The sequence below is a fragment of the Nicotiana tabacum genome, chromosome 20, assembly GCF_000715075.1.
Source record: "Nicotiana tabacum cultivar K326 chromosome 20, ASM71507v2, whole genome shotgun sequence".
Lineage (NCBI taxonomy): Eukaryota > Viridiplantae > Streptophyta > Magnoliopsida > Solanales > Solanaceae > Nicotiana > Nicotiana tabacum.
This window is the reverse complement of record NC_134099.1, coordinates 10,671,096-10,692,879: the sequence shown is the minus strand read 5'-3', so window position 1 is coordinate 10,692,879 and position 21,784 is coordinate 10,671,096. Positions and strand designations below refer to the sequence as shown.

At 34.8% G+C, this 21,784-nt stretch overlaps 1 protein-coding gene across 1 annotated transcript; it reads right to left on the bottom strand.

The window, feature by feature from the left end:
* Nucleotides 1-1,477: 1,477 nt before the first annotated feature.
* On the bottom strand, nt 1,478-21,155 carry LOC107789146 (uncharacterized). Its single transcript, XM_075240026.1, has 5 exons — nt 21,141-21,155; nt 19,516-19,752; nt 19,384-19,431; nt 2,028-2,475; nt 1,478-1,808 (listed from the first exon to the last, which is right to left on the bottom strand). Exons 1-4 carry the CDS (start codon nt 21,153-21,155, stop codon nt 2,056-2,058), a joined length of 720 nt encoding a protein of 239 aa, XP_075096127.1. The 3' UTR covers nt 1,478-1,808; nt 2,028-2,055.
* Nucleotides 21,156-21,784: the final 629 nt, after the last annotated feature.

The following is a 21,784-nucleotide window of genomic DNA, read 5'->3' as shown; positions in this document are numbered from 1 at the left end:
GCTCTATATTTTACTACGCTAAAAGACTATTTATTTTACTATGCTAAAAGGTCACTATTACATATAAAAATAATTAACATAAAATACAAATATGAACAACAAACAAAATAAATAATATTAATTTTTTAACAATACAAATAATTTATCAAATTTTAACAATTTTTTTGTACCAAAGCTAATAAATCAATCCGGGTATAAATAAGATACAAATTTAAACACAAACATAACACAAATTAACATGGAAACACATTAAACAATACAAATATGCATGTACTATACGAGTTTCGACATAAACAAAATCGAAATACCTCGATTTAAGTTTTTTGAATTTGATTGAAATCGAATTTTTGCACCCGAAAGAAGGAATCCAAATCTTGTCTTGTGTGTGGGACCTACACTCCTTGCTCTTTAGGTGACGGGTGGGGCCTAAAAAAAAATTTTAAAACTTTGACGCGGGGGAGGGGGGACCAGCAGAATCCGAAATTTTTTAATGGGGTGCGTCGGTTCTGTGGTCCAAGGAAGAATAAGGGGCTTTATTTTATTATAGCAATTCGCAGTATTATACTGCGTTTTAAGAAGATGAGGCTTTATTTTATTAAAGCAATTCGCAGTATTATACTGTGTTTTAGTTAAAACGCAATATAGTACTGCGAATTATTTTAATAAAATATAGTTGGGCCCAGATTTTAAGTAAAACGCAGTATAGTACTGCGAATTAGTAAAACACAATATTACCTAGTTATGTAATTTTTTTAGCATTAAAAATGTATTTTTTGTCCAAAAAAGCATAAAAAATGTTTCAGACTCGTATGGGATGGGGGTACACCTTATCCTGGGAAATGCTAACCAAGCTATCAAATCAAAATCATGGTCAAATGTTTGTTATAAAACAAGATTTTGGAATATTGCATTGATAAGATCTCTCCTTTGCTTTTTCTTTGTCAATGGATAGTAAATGTGCTACTCCATTTAGGTTGTCCCCAACCCATTCCCCAACGTTGAAATCATGATCTTTGTGGCCCCCTTTAAAAAGCAAATTCTGGAGTATAAAAGCATATTCTTCTTCTATTTATAATTAAGAACCTCATTTACTAGCTCTTTAATCACTTTGTCTTGCTTTTGCTTCTTTATTTTAGATCTTCTAATCTTAAAAACAAAGTTTAGAACAAAAATTATGTAAATCATGTAAGGAGGGGGGTCCAGAAATCATTTGCATGATAAAGAATGTGAAGAATGTTTCCAAAAGAAATAACAATCTTAAAAAATGGACTGCAAATGTAGGGACCAATACTAAAATTCGAAAAAAGAAGACAAATTCAAATCACAAACATGTAGGTAATGAAATAATATTCAATGTGGACCATACATTATGCAAATGGCTTCAATTTCACCTTTCTATCCTTTACATACCTCTTCTTCTTTTCCCTTTTCCTTTTGCTTTTGTTGTAGCGTGCCACTCACAGTTTACACAAGAAAGGAAAAGAAAATGCACCAAGCATCCCGTATTTATGTCAATGAAGAACTGTACCTCAAAGGGTGTGATGTAGACAGTCTACCCTAAAGCAAACATTAATGGTTGTTTCCATAGCTCGAACCCGTGACCTATAGTTCACACAGAGACAACTTAATCGTTGTTCCAAGAATTAACAGAAATTCAAACAAAGGGAAAGAAAAGGCAAATATTGCTTTTCCAGACACTAACAGGAATAACAATTTAAAGACACCAATTGGATTAGTCTTCCTTAGATAGTGTCTGCTTCAAACAGTCAATATTGCAATATGCTACTGATCTCATCATATCTCCAAACCTGCAATCAGTCCAAATCAATAGTCAAAATACAGCATGATGATATTGCTAATCATATTGTAAGACCATAAGTAAACGTGCCGCATGCAAAAGAATTTTACACTATCAGCCTATCAGGTCAAGATAATTATAAGTAAACTGAAATTACTTAACGTGGAAAATAAAGTAGGTCCACTGCTATAACATGTTAATATATATTGATAGTGTAAAAATTCTTTACCGGTCGATGTTGTTCCTCCCTCTCTCAGCTAGATCAGTGCTAATTCTTGATTTCCAAAGTAATCCATACTTTTTCTTAGTTTTTCCCTCTTGTCAACACTATTTCTTGGCTTTAGTACTCTTCTGTCTGTGCTAGGCCTTATTGCAATGATCTCTTTATGTTCAGTACTGATTCTTGACTTCTCTATCTCTTCAATCCTTGGTCTGCACTTAATTTCATTTGTAATATCAAGAGTATAATTTAAGTCAATTATACTTTCCTCAATAGTTTGGCGATCTGATTGTCTTTCCACTGAAGTTATGAACTTTTTGAGATGAGTAAAGAACTGAGGAAAGACTTGTAAGTCACAATGATTTCCTCCATTTATCCACAAGGGTTCATACTTCATTTTACTGAGCTCCCAAAGTTTTTTACCATGTGAAAAATCAACTACTTCATCTTCTGTTCCCTGCAGACCAAAATGAACATGTCCAATGGTATATTCTAAGAATTTATTATAAGTTGCAAATACAAAATAAATGGGAGACACTCAATAAAATCTTATCCATGATTTAGTCATAAGCCTGAAGGTGAGCTTCGACGTAAGTAGTAAAATTGTTGGCATGTGATCAGGAGGTCACGGGTTCGAGCCGTGGAAACAGCCTCTTACACAAATGCAGTGTAACACCCCAAATTATTTTACAATATTTGCATTCTTGATTGAGCATTTTTTTTATAACGAGGAAATGTTTTACTTTGCACTTCCTAAATATAGAATGGTCAATATATGAAAATTTCTTACTTTAGGTTGTGTTAATATTGGCAATGAAGTTCCATGGTGTTGCTATATGTAACACTTAATATTATTTTGACGAGTTGTTAGTAAATATAGTATATAATTAAGTTTTGAGTTTCCAACCTTTTGTATTTAGCTAAGAATATTTAGTAGTTGGAGAACCATTTTATTTCATATCTGTCCATAAACTCCCTATTCTTCTACTCTTCAGAAACAAAGAAGAATAACTATCTACCTCTCTCTCTCTTTCTATCTCTATCTTTCTATCTCTATCTCTCTATCTCTATCTCTCTCTCCTCCGTAAGAACAAGAAGCTGAAGTTTCATCAAAAAAAAACCATGGATTTCTACTAAATCAACGCACAAAATTCGTTTTTGGTGAAGATCAAGTTGCTCCTCTTGGTAAGTTTCTAAACTCGTTTTTATACTAGACACCTACTAGTATTTTCTACATATTATTTTGTACAGAGCTCCGATTTAAGTGATCCAGGATTTTCTGGAAAGGTATTTCATAAATCTATAATTTTTATGAAGGAATCCAAATATAGTTTTGTTGGTATATACCTGAAAAAGGGTCAAAAAGTACAGGACAGGTGCTGCCCAGATTTTCAGTTCTTGAAATACTTCATGTACTGCTGTTAGTAATTTTAGCATAACTGTTTGTTCAAAATTGATATGTTGGTGATTCAAGATGTTTAGAAACGGTAAGACATAGATCTACAACTTTTGTGAATACTATAAAGTCTAGTTTGTCCGTATAGATCTTCAAAACTGAGTCACAACTCGTAACAGTGATACTGTCCAGAATTTCTGTTTCAAACGTTTTTGGGTAATTTTCACCAATATCATGTTTAGTTGACTTGTTAAATCATTGAACTTATTTGGATATTTGATTATGTATTTAAGGTATATAAATCCTTGAAAAAAATCAACGGGGAAGTGTTTGAGGAAGTGGACAGATTTGGTTTGTTTACGGCGTAGACGATTCGAACGTCCCCAAGTTATGATTGAACTGTTTTGTGGTAAAACACCAAGGTTTGTGTATAAACTTGTACTCTTTTTGCTTGCTGGAAATATGTTGAAATAACCTGATATTTTATTTTTCTTGTCTTCGAATTATATTGTTATATTCGGATTATATCAAGTCTTGTAAGAAATTTGCTTAATCGCCCATTCCTACGGATTGTTTGATCATTTTGCATTCTTATTGGGACTTTGTCCTTCTTGTGGCAGTGACTTGGTCACTCACTTGGCATGCCTCTTGATTCGGATCTTTTGCCATCTTGACTTTGGATTTGTAGTTCGTCTTGAATTATGGAACTTGTCCGTGTTAAGTACGAACTAGGAAGCCATTTTTAATATGGTTCTTGATTCTCTTGTCTATTGGGTTTTGACCCTACTTGATTTGGGGCTTCGGTCCATCTTGATATCTGATTATGCTTAGTGTGATGGCATGACGTACATATTGGGCGAAAAATGTATATTTGGTATACTTTCTTAAATTGATAGTATACACTTTCTAGACTCTTGAACATTGTTATTGATATTTGGAAACACTTCAAAGTTTGTTATTGGTATGTTTGATATATTTGTTCACTTATTTTAATTATGTTAAATTGAGCTAACTATGACTGAAAAGGGGAATTGGAGAATTTAATGATTCCAAGCCTAAAGTTTATACACCACTAAGCTTTATGCTTAGCGATAGTTGTTTTCTATCGTAGGAAATGTTCGTGATGAAATCTGAAGATGGCCAGGGTGAAGTAGTCTCTTTGGGAGAATTTATGGAGATCACATTTGCATATGCACCTTAGTTTGCATAGTTTTGGGACATGTACATGATATACATGATATATACATACATATATATATATATATATATATGTACATGATATACATGATATATATATATATATATATGTCACACTTATGTTATTTGGAGGCTTGTTGGATTTTAAAGACCAAAATCTTGTAGCTTGAATTTGTAACCTATTTTATTGTATTAGGGTGTTTTAATAACTCAAGTCTTGTAATATGCTGAATTTACACTTTCTCTTGTAAATATGTAGAAAAGGAGAAAACTAGTTTCCTTTGTTTTTATATATACCTGTCACACCTCATTTTTCCGCCCCGCGAGGAGTGAAGGAGTTTTTCCAATTAAAGGACAATCGAAACGGGATTTGTTTATTTATTTCAGAGTCGCCACTTGAGAGATTTAGGGTGTCCCAAGTCACCAATTTAATCCCGAATCGAGGAAAAGAATGACTCCATTTTACAGTCTGCGAACCAGAAATCCGGATAAGGAATTCTGTTAACCCGGGAGAAGGTGTTAGGCATTCCCGAATTCCGTGGTTCTAGCACGGTCGCTCAACTGTCATATTCGGCTTGTTTATCTAATTTTATACAATTATGCGCTCTTATGCAAGTTTTAACTCCTTACCGCTTTTATTATTATATTTTTAAAAGAATGTGAACATCGTTTAAAAAATATGTCTTTGGATTGCGTCACATGAAATGCACCCGCAATCCGGAACACAGTTTTATTCAATGTTTTGGGATTTGGATTTAGGTCGCATGAAATGCGCACCCGAGTTTAAGAAGGTAAGATTAATTAAATCGTGCCTAAAGCGATTAGCGTATTTATTATTTGGGGACAGCCGTGAAGTTTGCTAAACGGCTCCTCCCGAAGTCTAAGTGATTAAATGTACATTTATTGAGGGCCCCGCAATCTGTGCGTTTTATTTGGCGAGGCTCGTCTCATTTTTATTTAAAAGGATGAACCTATAGTGACTACATTTTTTTTCTATTAGGTTCGTCTTTAAAATAAAAGAAAATCCCTCAATTAATTACATGCTGAAAAAGACATAACTTATTAGTTATTAGTTTACAGCTAATGCAAATGGAAAACTGCAATCGAGTTTGTACAAGGAGAGATTGCTTTCGTTCTATATTCTATTATTTAATAACACTAGAACATGAGATTGACACAAAATAATATCAAAACAGATTAACTATTCTTTGATTAATTTAAACTAACATTATTAGATGAAGGAGTTATTATACATGCGACCCCATTATTCATTAATCAATCAACTACATTTTTATACAAAGAAAGAAAAATTCTATTCAAACACAATTCTAAACAGGAGGAATTCAACAGGAACAAAGCCTGGTCAATATTTCATTTTGCCTCAAGCCAAAAGTGTACAAATGTGTACCTGGAAATGGCAGTACAAGAAGAAAAGAAGGAGTCAGCAGCAGTAATAACACAGCGACAGCAGGTTCAGCAACACCGCAAAACCAGTAACAACCAGTAAAATAACCCAGTAACATATTGAAAAATCAGCAATACCAAAGTGCAATCGCAGTCAAAGCAGAAGAGAGACGGATACAAGATGCAGTAGTTTACTGATTTGAATAACACTCGAGGAAAGTCGAACGGAAATTATTCAAGTGAAAGTTCAAATTGTCTTTCTCTTTTACTCTCAAATTCTGATTTCTCGAAATTCAGTCAACTCTCTCAACTTTTTTTTTTCTTCTAAAAGTCTCTTCCTTTCTCTCTCTCTAAGTCAAAGTCTTTCTCCTCTAAGTCCCTCCTCCAGAATGTGTCAAATGACCCTATATATAACAAGACTCTTGTCTTGAACCCCTAACCCAAAATATTCCCATCATTGCATGCTTTGCTTCCCACTTTCTTAAACAAATGAATTATTCCCCATTATTTTGTGTCTTGTCCCCCACTATAATAAACTAAAGAATTATTCTCAGCCCATTATGTCTTGTCCCCCATGCCTAACATAAACAATTATATCACTCACACCCCATTACATTTTGTCCCCCACGCTTAACATAAACAATTATATCACCCACACCCCATTACATTTTGCCCCCCCATGCTTAACATAAAGAATTATTCAAAATGTTCAATTACCAAACTACCCCTCCGACCTTATTGCAATTACCATTTTACCCCTGAACGTACTGCAAATTACCAAGCTACCCCCATCAGCTATAACCAATTCACCTAATCAATTTCAACCAAAATACAGCAAATGTGACCAATTTCTAAACAATTTTCAACAACAAATTCAAACTAAATGATGAACAACAAAGAACAACTAAAATTATTTTGATTGAACAATATCTTTTAACAACAAACAAACCTACTTTCAGATTCAACAATCAACAAAACAAACAAGTATATTCAGATTTCTAAATTCAATAATCATTTGAACTTAAAATTAAATCTAACAACATTACAACCAACAATTTCTATATTAAAACTAAACAAGATCATGAAGCAAGCTGAAGAAATAATCATAAATGATAAACAACAAACAAGAAAATCAAACTTATGCTAATTTCGGATTCAAGAACAATCAAACAAAGTATGAACATAAATGAAAAGCTTCAACAACAATAACAAGCAAGTTTTATTCAAATTCGAATTAAGCTTAAACAAAACAAATAAACATATTCAAATCACTAAACTTCAAATAATCAATTGATCTTTTTAATTAACTCCAATAAAATTATAACAAAGATACATGATTCAAAAAAAATTAAAAACCAAAACATAACTTCTCATTAAATAACTAAATTAAAGACGAACTTTAAACAAAATGAACACGAATTTAATCTACAACAAACAACGGATTCAAACGATTTAAACTAACATCTAACAATATTAAAATTAAACTAACAATTTCTTTTACAAATACAAAATAAAAGCACATGAAATAAACTGAAAAACTAATTAATCAAAGTTCCATTTGAATCTGAAAATTAAATCAACAAACATATGAACAAACTAAAAAATTAATTCAACGATGAACAAAACAAGAATGTTAAACCCAAATCTTAAACCCACTAACCGGATCGAAACGACGATCGAAGAAGATGGTCGTTTGGCATCATTTGAAGACGATGCAACAGCTACAATAGCAGTTCCAGGAGCAGCAGCACAACATGTCGGAGCAGGCAGCAGCGCGGCACAGTAGCAGCAGTGCGAATGGAGAAGATGCAGCGGCAGCAATGGGAGCTCGAGTTCGAGCTCGATGAAGCTCGTCCATGGCTGGACGTAGCAGAAGGAGCAGAAGAAGCAGACGATGAAGCAGCAACACAGCTGAAGCAGAAGCATGCGCAGCAGTCATCAAGCAGTTCTGAGGGGTCGTTTGGGCGTGAAGGTGGCGACTTGTGTGAGCTGAAGCTGCTGGACATTGAGCGACGATGGTGGTCGTTCACGTCGCTGCTGGAACTTGACGAAGAAGAGGGCAGCCATGGACGAGCTTTTTGAGCTCGCCATGGAGAAGACGAAGACGCGGCAGTGGCAGCGCTAGCCATGGCAGCCATGGTCGTTGGGTGCTGTGGTTGGTCGACGGAGGGGCTGTGCGTGTGTGCGAAGGTGAGGCAGAGGGGGAAAGGGTAGCTGCCATGGTTGGGGAGCTCGGGGAGTTGGAAAAGAAGAAGAGAGAAAGAGGGGGGGGCGGATCTCTTTAGGGTTTTTTAGGTTTTTTTTTTTTGTTTTGTTTTGTTTTTTGAAATGCAAGATAGGGGGTGTTGGGTCTTTGGGGTTGTGGACCGGGTCGACCCAGTTGAAATGGACCGTTTCATGGAAAAGGTTGGGCAATTTTTTGGGCTTGTAGCTTGAATTTGAAGAAGAGGCCCAATTCCGATTTTCTTTATATTTTTGCTCTCTCTTCTTCTTTTATTTTTCTAAAAACTAAATTCTAAAAATCCTTAAATTATTATTAAGAACTAAATTAAGTTATAAAAGTGCAAATTAACTCCCAATAACAATTAACGCACAATTAAGTAATAATTAAGCATAAAATTGTACCATTGGACATTAAATACTAAAAATGCAAAAGATGCCTATTTTTGTAATTTTCAATTTTTGTAAAATAAACTTAATTACTAACAATTGTAGAATTAAATCCTTCATGCAAAATGCGACATATTTTTGTATTTTGTTATTAATTTAACAAATAAACATGCACAGACCTACTTTCAGATTCAACAATCAACAAAACAAACAAGTATATTCAGATTTCTAAATTCAATAATCATTTGAACTTAAAATTAAATCTAACAACATTACAACCAACAATTTCTATATTAAAACTAAACAAGATCATGAAGCAAGCTGAAGAAATAATCATAAATGATAAACAACAAACAAGAAAATCAAACTTATACTAATTTCGGATACAAAAACAATCAAACAAAGTATGAACATAAATGAAAAGTTTCAATAACAATAACAAGCAAGTTTTATTCAAATTCGAATTAAGCTTAAACAAAACAAATAAACATATTCAAATCACTAAACTTCAAATAATCAATTGATCTTTTTAATTAACTCCAATAAAATTATAACAAAGATACATGATTCAAAAAAAAATTAAAAACCAAAACATAACTTCTCATTAAATCACTAAATTAAAGACGAACTTTAGACAAAATGAACACGAATTTAATCTACAACAAACAACGGATTCAAACGATTTAAACTAACATCTAACAATACTAAAATTAAACTAATAATTTCTTTTACAAATACAAAATAAAAGCACATGAAATAAACTGAAAAACTAATTAATCAAAGTTCCATTTGAATCTGAAAATTAAATCAACAAAACATATGAACAAACTAAAAAATTAATTCAACGATGAACAAAACAAGAATGTTAAACCCAAATCTTAAACCCACTAACCGGATCGAAACGACGATCGAAGAAGATGGTCGTTTGGCGTCGTTTGAAGACGACGCAGCATCTACAGTAGCAGTTCTAGGAGCAGCGGCACAAAACGTCGGAGTAGGCAGCAGCGCGGCACAGTAGCAGCAGCGCGAATGGAGAAGATGCAGCAGCAGCCATGGGAGCTCGAGTTCGAGCTCGATGAAGCTCGTCCATGGCTGGACGTAGTAGAAGGAGCACAAGAAGCAGACGATGCAGCAGCAACACAGCTGAATCAGGAGCATGCGCAGCAGTCATCAAGCAGTTCTGAGGGGTCGTTTGGGCATGAAGGTGGCGACTTGGGTGAGCTGAAGCTGCTGGACATTGAGCGACGATGGTGGTCATTCACGTCGCTGCTGGAACTTGACGAAGAAGAGGGCAGCCATGGACGAGCTTTTTGAGCTCGCCATGGAGAAGACGAAGACGCGACAGTGGCAGCGCTAGCCATGGCAGCCATGGTCGTTGGGTGCTGTGGTTGGTCGACGGAGGGGCTGTACGTGTGTGCGAAGGTGAGGCAGAGGGGGAAAGGGTAGCTGCCATGGTTGGGGAGCTCGGGGAGTTGGAGAAGAAGAAGAGAGAAAGAGGGAGGGGCGGATCTCTTTAGGGTTTTTTAGGTTTTTTTGTTTTGTTTTGTTTTTTGAAATGCAAGATAGGGGGGTGTTAGGTCTTTGGGGTTGTGGACCGGGTCGACCCGGTTGAAATGGACCGGGTCATGGAAAAGGTTGGGCAATTTTTTGGGCTTGTAGCTTGAATTTGAAGAAGATGCCCAATTCCGATTTTCTTTATATTTTTGCTCTCTCTTCTTCTTTTATTTTTCTAAAACTAAATTAAAAATCCTTAAATTATTATTAAGAACTAAATTAATTTATAAAAGCGCAAATTAACTCCCAATGACAATTAACGCACAATTAAGTAATAATTAAGCATAAAATTGTACCATTGGACATTAAATGCTAAAAATGCAAAAGATGCCTATTTTTGTAATTTTCAATTTTTGTAAAACAAACTTAATTACTAACAATTGTAGAATTAAATCCTTCATGCAAAATGCGACATATTTTTGTATTTTCTTTTTATTAATTTAACAAATAAACATGCACAGACAAATACAAATAATTATCCAAAAATGTCACAAAAATTCTCAAAATTGCACACCAAGGAAAATCATTTTATTTTGAATTTATTTTTGGGAATAATTCTTTCATAGGGCAAAAATAACGTGCTTACAATACCCGATAGTTTGAAATTTATGTACAATATAAACTTGCGGTGATTTTGAATGATTGTATAAATCAGTTAGGAAGTTGTTTTAATCTGTTAATGTTTTGACATTGTATTTCATTTAAAATAAAATTATGGTGGATTTTCAAAAAAAATATATATATTGCACTTTGAACCTTTTCGCATGGGCCTACTTCCGCTACTAAAATTATTCTAAATATTTTTATTAATATCTCTTTTAATATTTTGTAAGTAGGAAATTAGATTTGTTTTCCTAAGTAGTACCCTCCCAAAGGGGTTGCTACAAGTTTTGGTATCAGAGCCACGGTTTGTGATTCTAGGATTTGTTTTGTTGTGATAGTATCTAGTATTTGTTGTTATTTCCTTTCTTTAAAATGACTTGGAGTTTATAAATTTTTGCATACTTGTTTAATTTAATTTATTGTATTTTGTGTGCATATGCATCATGTACATGTCCCTAATGCAGTGTGATCTTATCTTTTATAGGACTTTTAATATGGCCACTTCTTCGAATAGAGTTGTTGAATCCGTTGATGAAAGTCAGGCCCAGTATAATGTCATGCCTCACCTTCAAGGAGGAAATGAGGAATCCTTTCCTGACCTAAATCATCCTCGTCTTAGTGGAAATGAAATGGGCAGAAATCCAAGAGCAATGAGTCATAATACTCCATTTATGACTCCCCCATTCCAGCAGATGGCTGAATTCTTTCGTCACTTAGCTGGGACAATGTCAGAACCAAGTGAAATGAATTTTGAGAAGATGAGAAAAATGGGCGGCGTTGAATTTGAAGGCACTACAGATCCCACGGTAGCTTAACAATGGCTTGAGCGCATGGAGAGGGTCTTTGAACAACTGGAGTGTACTAATGCTGCCAAATTTAAGTATGTTATCTCTCTTTTACAAAAAGATGCCTATGATTGGTGGGTAAGTGTGCCAAATGCAAAAGCAAAACCTCTGGTGCTGACTTGGGATGACTTTGTGAAATCATTTCGTGCAAAATATGTTCCCCTTGTCTATTGTTATGCTAAAAAGAAAAAGTTCCTGAATTTAAGACAAGGAAGTATGTCTATTGCAGAGTATCAACAAAACTTTCTCAGGCTTTCTCGCTATGCTAAAGGTATTATTGATGGTGAAAGAGACAAGTGCAGAAGATTTGAAGAAGGTTTGAATGGTTACATTCGAAAATCAGTGGCAATCTTACAACTTGATGATTTTTCCAAGCTGATTTCAGCTGCACTTACTTGGGAAAGAATTGACAAGGAAGAAGCTAGTAGGAGAGAAAACAAGTTTAGGAAGGGTAATTCAGAATATGGCGGTCCATCCAAAAAGGGAAAGTTTGACTATTCCAAGACCGAGAGTACACATAAATCATTACATCATAAGCAGAATAAGTCAAATTTTTCTACTGCCAGTACTCCAAGTTATGGCCAAGGCAAAACTCATACACCTACTTGTGCACAGTGCGGGAAGAATCATTATGGTGCATGTAGACCAGCTTCTGGTGCTTGTTTTAATTGTGGAAGTATAGATCATAAAGTGAAGGATTGTCCTAATCCTAATCCTCTTTCTTATACCCATATAGAGGGATTAGTTCAAAAGCCTGTCACTACTCATTCTCAAGCTAATAGCAGTGCTAGACCTCGAAATATGCAAGCAGCGGGTTCGAGTGGAGCTAATCAGGCTGGTGGGTCAAGAGCTACTGCACGAGTTTATGCTATGAGACCGAAGAATGACCGGGATGGCCCAGACGTGGCTGCTGGTAAATTTCACTTATTTGGCATATCTGTTGTTACACTATTTGATCCTGGATCTTCACAATCTTATGTTTGCTCATCACTTGCATTTCCTGATACTGTTAAATCTGGGAGACTTGACTTTAATGTGCTGGTCACGAGTCCATTAGGTCAGCAGGCTGTTATTAACAGGATTTACCGAGATTGTCCATTCATGATTCAAAATCTAGTCTTCCCTGCCGACTTACTTGAAATGCCCTTCCAAGACTATGATGTTATTGTTGGCATGGATTGGCTCCATAGGAACCATGCAGTGGTTGATTGTAGGTTGAAGTAAGTGACATTTAGAACTCCTGCACATTCACACATAGTAGTTCAAGGAGAAAGATCATTGACATCTAATATTATTTCGGCAGTCTTGGCAAGGAAGATGATTTGTCAAGGTTGTGATGTCTATCTTGTTCATATAGTCGATACACGAGTGGGGAGTCCAAGTCTTAAGGACATACCAACTGTGTGTGACTTTCCTGATGTATTTCCTGATGATCTTCCTGGGTTGCCTCCAGAAAGGGAGATTGAATTTCCTATAGATCTTGTCCCTGGAACTACTCCTATTTCTATCGCTCCGTATAGAATGGCTCCAGCTCAATTAAAAGAGTTGAAGGCTCAATTTCAAGAACTTCTTGAGAAAGGTTTCATCCGTCCCAGTATTTCACCTTGGGGACCTCCTGTTTTATTTGTGAAAAAGAAAGATGGCGCTCTTAGGCTTTGTATTGATTACCGACAGCTGAACAAGGTAACAATCAAGAACAAATACCCACTACCTAGAATCGATGACTTGTTTGACCAACTAAAGGGTGCCAGCTTATTCTCAAAAATTGACTTGAGGTCTGGATATTATCAGTTGTGTGTGAGGGAGCAAGATGTTCCTAAAACTACTTTTAGGACCAGGTATGGCCATTATGAATTTTTGGCAATGCCATTTGGTTTGACAAATGCTCCTGCTGCATTTATGGATCTAATGAACCATGTATTCAAGCCTTATCTCGATCAATTTGTGGTGGTATTAATTGATGACATTTTAGTCTATTCCAAGAATAGAGAAGATCATGATAAGCATATCTGAATTGTCATGCAAATTCTGAAAGAGACACAACTCTACGCGAAGCTTTCCAAATGTGAATTCTGGCTGAATGAAGTGGCTTTTTAGGGCACATTGTATCATCTGAAGGTGTGAAGGTTGATCCTAGTAAGATTCAAGCTATTGTTGATTGGAAACTCCCTAAAACTCCAACTGAGATAAGAAGTTTCTTAGGTTTAGCAGGATACTATAGAAGGTTTGTGAAGGGCTTCTCTATTATAGCTTCTCCCTTGACCAAACTTTTGGGGAAAGACGCCAAATTTGTATGGGATGACAAGTGTCAGGAGAGCTTTGAAAAGTTCAAATCCTTATTGACACAAGCTCCAATACTTTCTTTGCCAGCTGAAGGAAAAGATTATGTGGTATACAGTGATGCATCTCATCGTGGCTTGGGTTGTGTTTTGATGCAAGAAGGGAAAGTAATTGCTAATGCCTCTCGAAAGTTGAAATCACATGAGTTGAATTATCCCACTCACGATCTTGAACTTGCTGCCATTGTTTTTGCCTTAAAAATTTGGAGGCATTACTTATACGGAGAGAAGTGTCACATATTTACTGATCACAAGAAGTACTTGGGTACACAAAAAGAGTTGAACTTGAGACAGCGTAGATGGCTTGAACTCATCAAAGATTATGATTTCACGATTGATTATCATCCTGGTAAAGCCAATGTGGTTGCAGATGCGTTGAGTCGCAATTCTCTTGAAAGTTTAACTCTAAGTCCTTTGTCTTTGCTTCTTGAATTAAGAGCCATGAATGTTTGTCTTTCATTTAATTCTAATGGTTCTATCATTGCTAATTTGCAAGTCAAGCCAGTCTTACTTGAGCAAGTCCAAGAAGCACAGAAGTTAGATGAGAAGCTGGTGAAACGGGTTGAAGAAGTCCAAAATGGAAGAGAATCAAATTTTTCATTAAGGAAAGATCGTACCTTATTTTATAAAAATAGGTTGTGTGTTCCTAATGATGATGAATTGAGAAAGTAGATCTTAATTGAAGCACATAGTTCACCTTATGCAATGCATCCTGGAGGTACTACAATGTATCGTACCATTAAAGAGCACTATTGGTGGAGTGGTATGAAGAAAGACATTGCAGAGTTCATTTCTAAATGCTTGGTATGTCAACAAATAAAGGCTGAACATCAAGTCCCAGCTGGTCTCCTACAACCTTTGTCAATACCTGAATGGAAATGGGAAAGGATAACGATGGACTTTGTTTCTGGACTTCCACGCACTCAAAGAAATCATGATGCAATTTGGGTCATTGTAGATAGACTGACTAAGAGTGCTCATTTCTTGGCAATCAGAATGGACTACTCACTGGAACGTTTAGCAGGAGTGTACATTAATGAGATTGTGAAGTTGCATGGAATCCCTATTTCTATTGTGTCTGATAGAGATCCGAGGTTTACATCCAGATTTTGGTCTAGCTTGCAAGAAGCTTTGGGTTCCAAGGTGAATTTTAGTACCGCTTTACATCCACAAACAGACGGCCAGTCTGAAAGGGTAATACAAATCTTGGAGGATATGCTTCGAGCCTGCATTATTGAGTTTAAGGTTAGTTGGGACAAACATTTGCCCCTAATAGAATTTGCTTATAATAATAGCTACCAATCAAGTATAGGCATGTCACCTTATGAATCTTTATATGGGAGAAAATGTAGAACGCCTCTTTGTTGGAATGAGGTTGGTGAAAGAAAATTTGTGGGTCCTCAGATTGTGCAACAAACTGAAGATAAGGTAAAAATAATCAAGGATCGTTTGAAAATTTCTTCAGACAGACAAAAGTCCTATGCTGATCTTAAAAGGCATGAAATTGAGCATCAGGTGAGCGATAAGGTATTTTTAAAGGTTTCTCCATGGAAGAAGATTATGAGATTTGGCCAAAAAGGTAAACTTAGTCCTCGATTCATTGGACCTTATGAAATACTTGAAAGAATTGGTCCGGTTGCATATAAGCTAGTTTTGCCACCTGAATTAGGTAAGATCCACAACGTCTTTCATGTTTCTATGCTTTGAAAATACCGCTCAGATCCATCTCATGTTCTTCCTATTGAATCTATTGAGGTTAATCCTGATTTGACATATGAAGAAGAACCAATCCAAATCTTAGCGCATGAGATAAAAGAGCTTAGAAATAAGAGAATCCCATTAGTGAAGATTCTTTGGAGAAATCATTCAGGCGAAGAAGCTACCTGGGAGCGAGAAGAGGATATGCGAGTCCAATATCCACATTTGTTTCGGGACTAGTACAAGGTAAATTTCGAGACGAAATTTTTTTTAGGGAGAGAGAGTTGTAACACCCCAAAATTTTTTACAATATTTGCATTCTTGATTGAGCATTTTTTTTATAACGAGGAAATATTTTACTTTGCACTTCCTAAATATAGAATGGTCAATATATGAAAATTTCTTACTTTAGGTTGTGTTAATATTGGCAATGAAGTTCCATGTTGTTGCTATATGTAACACTTAATATTATTTTGACGAGTTGTTAGTAAATATAGTATATAATTAAGTTTTGGGTTTCCAACTTTTTGTATTTAGCTAAGAATATTTAGTAGTTGGGGAACCATTTTATTTCATATCTGTCCATAAACTCCATATTCTTCTACTCTTCAGAAACAAAGAAGAATAACTATCTACCTCTCTCTCTCTTTCTATCTCTATCTCTCTATCTCTATCTCTCTCTCTCCTCCGTAAGAACAAGAAGCTGAAGTTTCATAAAAAAAACCATGGATTTCTACTAAATTAACGCACAAAATTCGTTTTTGGTGAAGATTAAGTTGCTCCTCTTGGTAAGTTTCTAAACTCGTTTTTATACTAGACACCTACTAGTATTTTCTACATATCGTTTTGTACAGAGCTCTGATTTAAGTGATCCAGGACTTTCTGGAAAGGTATTTCATAAATCTATAATTTTTATGAAGGAATCAAAATCTAGTTTTGTTGGTATATATATGAAAAAGGGTCAAAAAGTACAGGACAGGTGCTGCCCAGATTTTCAGTTCCTGAAATACTCCATGTACTGCTGTTAGTAAGTTTAGCATAAATTTTTGTTCAAAATTGATATGGTGATGATTCAAGATGTTCTGAAATGGCAAGACATAGATATACAACTTTTGTGAAGACTATAAAGTCTAGTTTGTCTGTATAGATCTTCAAAACTGAGTCATAACGCGGAATAGTGATATTGTCCAGAATTTCTGTTTCAAACGTTTTTGGGTAATTTTCACCAATATCATGTTTAGTTGACTTGTTAAATCACTGAACTTATTTGGATATTTGATTATGTATTTAAGGTATATAAACTCTTGAAAAAAATCAAAGGGGAAGTGTTTGAGGAAGTGGACATATTTGGTTTGTTTACGGCGTAGACGATTCGAACGTCCCCAAGTTGTGATTGAACTGTTTTGTGGTAAAACACCAAGGTTTGTGTATAAACTTGTACTCTTTTTGCTTGCTGGAAATATGTTGAAATAATCTAATATTTTATTTTTCTTGTCTTCGAATTATATTGTTATATTCAGATTATATCAAGTCTTGTAAGAAATTTGCTAAATCGCCCATTCGTACGGATTGTTTGATCATTTTGTATTCTTGTTGGGACTTTGTCCTTCTTGTGGCAGTGACTTGGTCACTCACTTGGCATGCCTCTTGATTCGGATCTTTTGCCATCTTGACTTTAGATTTGTAGTTCGTCTTGAATTATGGAACTTGTCCGTGTTAAGTACGAACTAGGAAGCCATTTTTAATATGGTTCTTGATTCTCTTGTCTATTGGGTTTTGACCCTACTTGATTTGGGGCTTTGGTCCATCTTGATATCTGATTATGCTTAGTGTGATGACATGACATACATATTGGGCGAAAAATGGATATTTGGTATACTTTCTTAAATTGATAATATACACTTTCTAGACTCTTGAACATTGTTATTGATATTTGGAAACACTTCAAAGTTTGATATTGGTATGTTTGATATATTTGTTCACTTGTTTTAATTATGTTAAATTGAGCTAACTATGACTGAAAAGGGGAATTGGAGAATTTAATGACTCCAAGCCTAAAGTTTATACACCACTACGTTTTATGCTTAGCGATAGTTGTTTTCTATAGTAGGAAATGTTCGGGATAAAATCTGAAGATGGCCAGGGTGAAGTAGTCTCTTTGGGAGAATTTATGGAGATCACATTTGCATATGCACCTTGGTTTGCATAGTTTTGGGACGTGTACATGATATACATGATATACATGATATATATATATATATATATATATATATATATATATATATATATATATATATATATATATATATATGTATGTATGTATGTATGTATGTATATGTCACACTTATGTTATTTGGAGGCTTGTTGGATTTTAGAGACCAAAATATTGTAGCTTGAATTTGTAACCTATTTCATTGTATTAGGGTGTTTTAATAACTCAAGTCTTGTAATATGCTGAATTTACATTTTTCTTGTAAATATGTAGAAAAAGAGAAAACCAGTTTCCTTTGTTTTTATATATACCCGATAGTTTGAAATTTATGTACAATATAAACTTGCGGTGATTTTGAATGATTGTATAAATCAGTTAGGAAGTTGCTTTAATCTGTTAATGTTTTGACATTGTATTTCATTTAAAATAAAATTATGGTGTATTTTAAAATAAATATATATATTTCTATATATTGCACTTTCAACCTTTTCGCATGGGCCTACTTCCGCTACTAAAATTATTCTAAATATTTTTATTAATATCTCTTTTAATATTTTGTAAGTAGGAAATTAGATTTGTTTTCCTAAGTAGTACCCTCCCAAAGGGGTTGCTACAAGTTTTGGTATCAGAGCCACGGTTTGTGAAGCCTGAGGGGAGCCTCGGCGTAAGTGATAAAGTTACTTCCATGTGACCAGGGGGTAACGAGTTCGAGTCGTGGAAACAGCCTCTTGCAGAAATGCAGAGTAAGACTGCGTAAAATAGATTCTTGTGGTCCGGCCCTTCCATGGACCCCGCGCATAGTGAGAGCTTAGTCCACCGGGCTACATTTTTTTGTAGTCATAAGCCTATTTAATCCCACTAAATATTGTGTGCCAGCTAATTAATATGTTTAAACTAATTATTGTTCTAAAAACTAATCAAAGTCTGTGTGCCTAAGGCATGCCACAAAAACAAGAAAAATTGACAGTGCATCAGAAATTAAGATCAAAACCACTAATATTACGAACCGAAAATTAAAAATGGGTAGCCCGGTGCACTAAACTCCCGCTATACGGTTCAAGGAAGGACAAAAATCACAGGGGGCTAATGTACGCAATTTTATCCTGCATTTCTATAAGAGGCTGTTTCTACAGCTCGAACTCGTGACCTCTTGGTCATATGACAGCAACTTTACCAGTTACGCCAGAAGTAGGTAGAGAAGGAAGGAAAGATCCCTTTAAAAGCCGCAAGCAAGCTGCATATCTTTCTTCTCTTTTCAAAGATGGGGCTGATGGGCCCCTGCTGAGATTCATTCCTCGTATCATCTAGGAGTGAATAGGGCTTACGGAACAGCAACTGAATATCTACTTTTTTTAAGCGAGTTGACCTGAGTACCTCTTTTTTACTATGTATAAAAAAGAATTTCATCGTAATAAAGTGGGTTTGGCTGCTAATAACTAAGGAGGTCATCCCTTCTCGAACCGAAAATAGTAATTCTATTATACTAGTTGAGTGTTTGGAAACTTACATGAATCACAAGAATGGGACAACTGACATATGGTATTTTGTCAATATTCTGCAGAAATCAGATAAAAAAAACTGTACTTTAACAAATAAATTAGGAAACTTAAATAAATCTTGAACTGAAAATTTGACTAACCTTGTATATGTCAAGCCAAAGAGAATACTTTATACGGTACATAACTCGAAGTCCAGAAAGTATTGCACTTTGCAGAATTACAGCCTTAATTTTAGGCAATTTTGTGGCCAATTCAAGAGTTGGACCACTTCCAATTGATTGTCCATATAATATAATGTCTTCCCCCTTCACTTCATAAATCTCTTTTAAACATTTGTATACAGGTTCTATATCAGCATATGTATTTTGCTCACTTGGCTAGTTATACAAAAACAACACAAAAAAAAATTAGATCTCACTTAAATTTCTGCGTGCACTAGGGGGGAGGAGGGAGGTGTGTGACACCCTAGGCGAATCTCACATCGACAAAACACGGGAAAGATGCTGGGTATATAAGTAAATATGACTTAGACTCTAGTGACGCATTTTAAAGCCGTGCAGGTCTAGGTCCAAAGCGAACAGTATCACTAGTGGTATGGGCTGCTGCATAAAGATCGAACAAAATATTTGAGGTGTGCATAAGATTATCCGGTCGGTGGTCACCACTATTTGTTTTTTAAAATTACTTAATGCTGTTTAATTTACAAACTCTTATGTAATAGTGATGTCTGCAAGTTAACCTCAACAAAGATTATGAATTAACCACTTTGGTGTCTGATGGTTTGTGTGAATGATTTTAAGTGAAATCAAAGTAATAATCATGAGGTTTTAACATGGTATAGCCACTAAAGGCAAAAATAATTAAGATGCGTTTAGAACAGTAATTAAATGTTAGTCAAAGGAAGCAGAAGGATCTTTGATATTTGAGAAGATCAAATCAGTTGATTGCATTTGAAAAGAGATGAACAATATAATCACACTGAGCACAAAATTAAAGAACTTATTGATTGACAATTTCTAAAACAGAATTCATAAGTCAGAAAAGAACCTAAAAATGGCCCCATTCTAAAGCAAATATTCATAACATTGTGGGCCTAAGTAGTTAAGTTAAGGGGGAACCAATTTATAATCTTGCATCATGACATTTTTTTCCCTTTTTGACCTAGGTGTTAGTGCACTTGTGAATGTTATAATTTTATTGTTTACATTTTTCAAGTATATTTTTATATTTTTAGAGCTTTTTCTTTTCAGTTTCATGTGAATAGTTGTTAGAGAAATTCATGAACTAATTTCTATTTCATCTTACAACTAATTGATGGGGATTTGAAAAATTACAAACAACTAGAAATTTCGCGAAGAATACTCAAGATATAATATATATGTACAAAAAATAATATTTGATCTATATATATGTATAAAAAGTAAAATTAATGTTTTACCTTTTGTTCATTTTTTTGTGGTAATTTTTTATTCGGTGTCGGATATTTATATTGGGGCCTGACTAAATTCGGATTGGCACCGGAAATCTTTTGTTCATTGTCATCTTGAAGTAATCTCAACCTTTTCTTATCCCTTTTTGTCCTTCCACATGTTGTGTGATTTTTCATTTTATTCTCATTCTGTTTGTTTGCATGGAATGTTGTCAAAGTATAATTTTCTTTACTGTTTCTTGTATAACTATGTGATATTTGGAACTTATTGTCCCTAGTTTTCGATTAATTCAGATTTGTACCACGTGTGATATTTAATAAGAAACTGCTTTCTACCGGGAATTCCTCCATTTTTCAGATTCCAACCGAAAACCTCTAGTTGATGATGGAGGCCGGAGGATTCTCACTACATTTCTTGATTCTGGGAAGTTGTCTACCTTCTAATGTTCACTTTTTAAACTATCATTCATATTTTACTTATACGTCTAGTATGTTATATAAAGAGGCGGATCTAGAATTTTAGTTTTAAGAATTCAGTTAGTGGCGAAGTTAGAAATTTCCTTAAGGGTATTTAAATTTGAAAGAAATGAAAAATTCCCGACAAAGGGTGTTCAATATGTGTTATATATTTCTAAAACGTAATATTATACCTATTTACACAATGCAATTTTTCGACGAAGGGTGGTCAATTGACGACCCTTATGACCATGTGGCTTCGCCACTAAGTACAACATTTAAAATTATGGATTCATATCTATCATTTATTATAACTTTAGTAATTTCTTATTCGTAAATTAATGCCCGCGTCGAAAGTACTAGGTTCAGTTGAACCCGATAGTTCTATATTGAATCCGCCCCTGGTTATATATGTTTTATTCCTAGAGTGTTAGTGTATTCTTTCTTTTACAGTATTTTCCCTTCCATTTCCTTTTGACTACTTCTGTCATTTTCCAAATTTTTGTTGTCAACCATTATCGTCT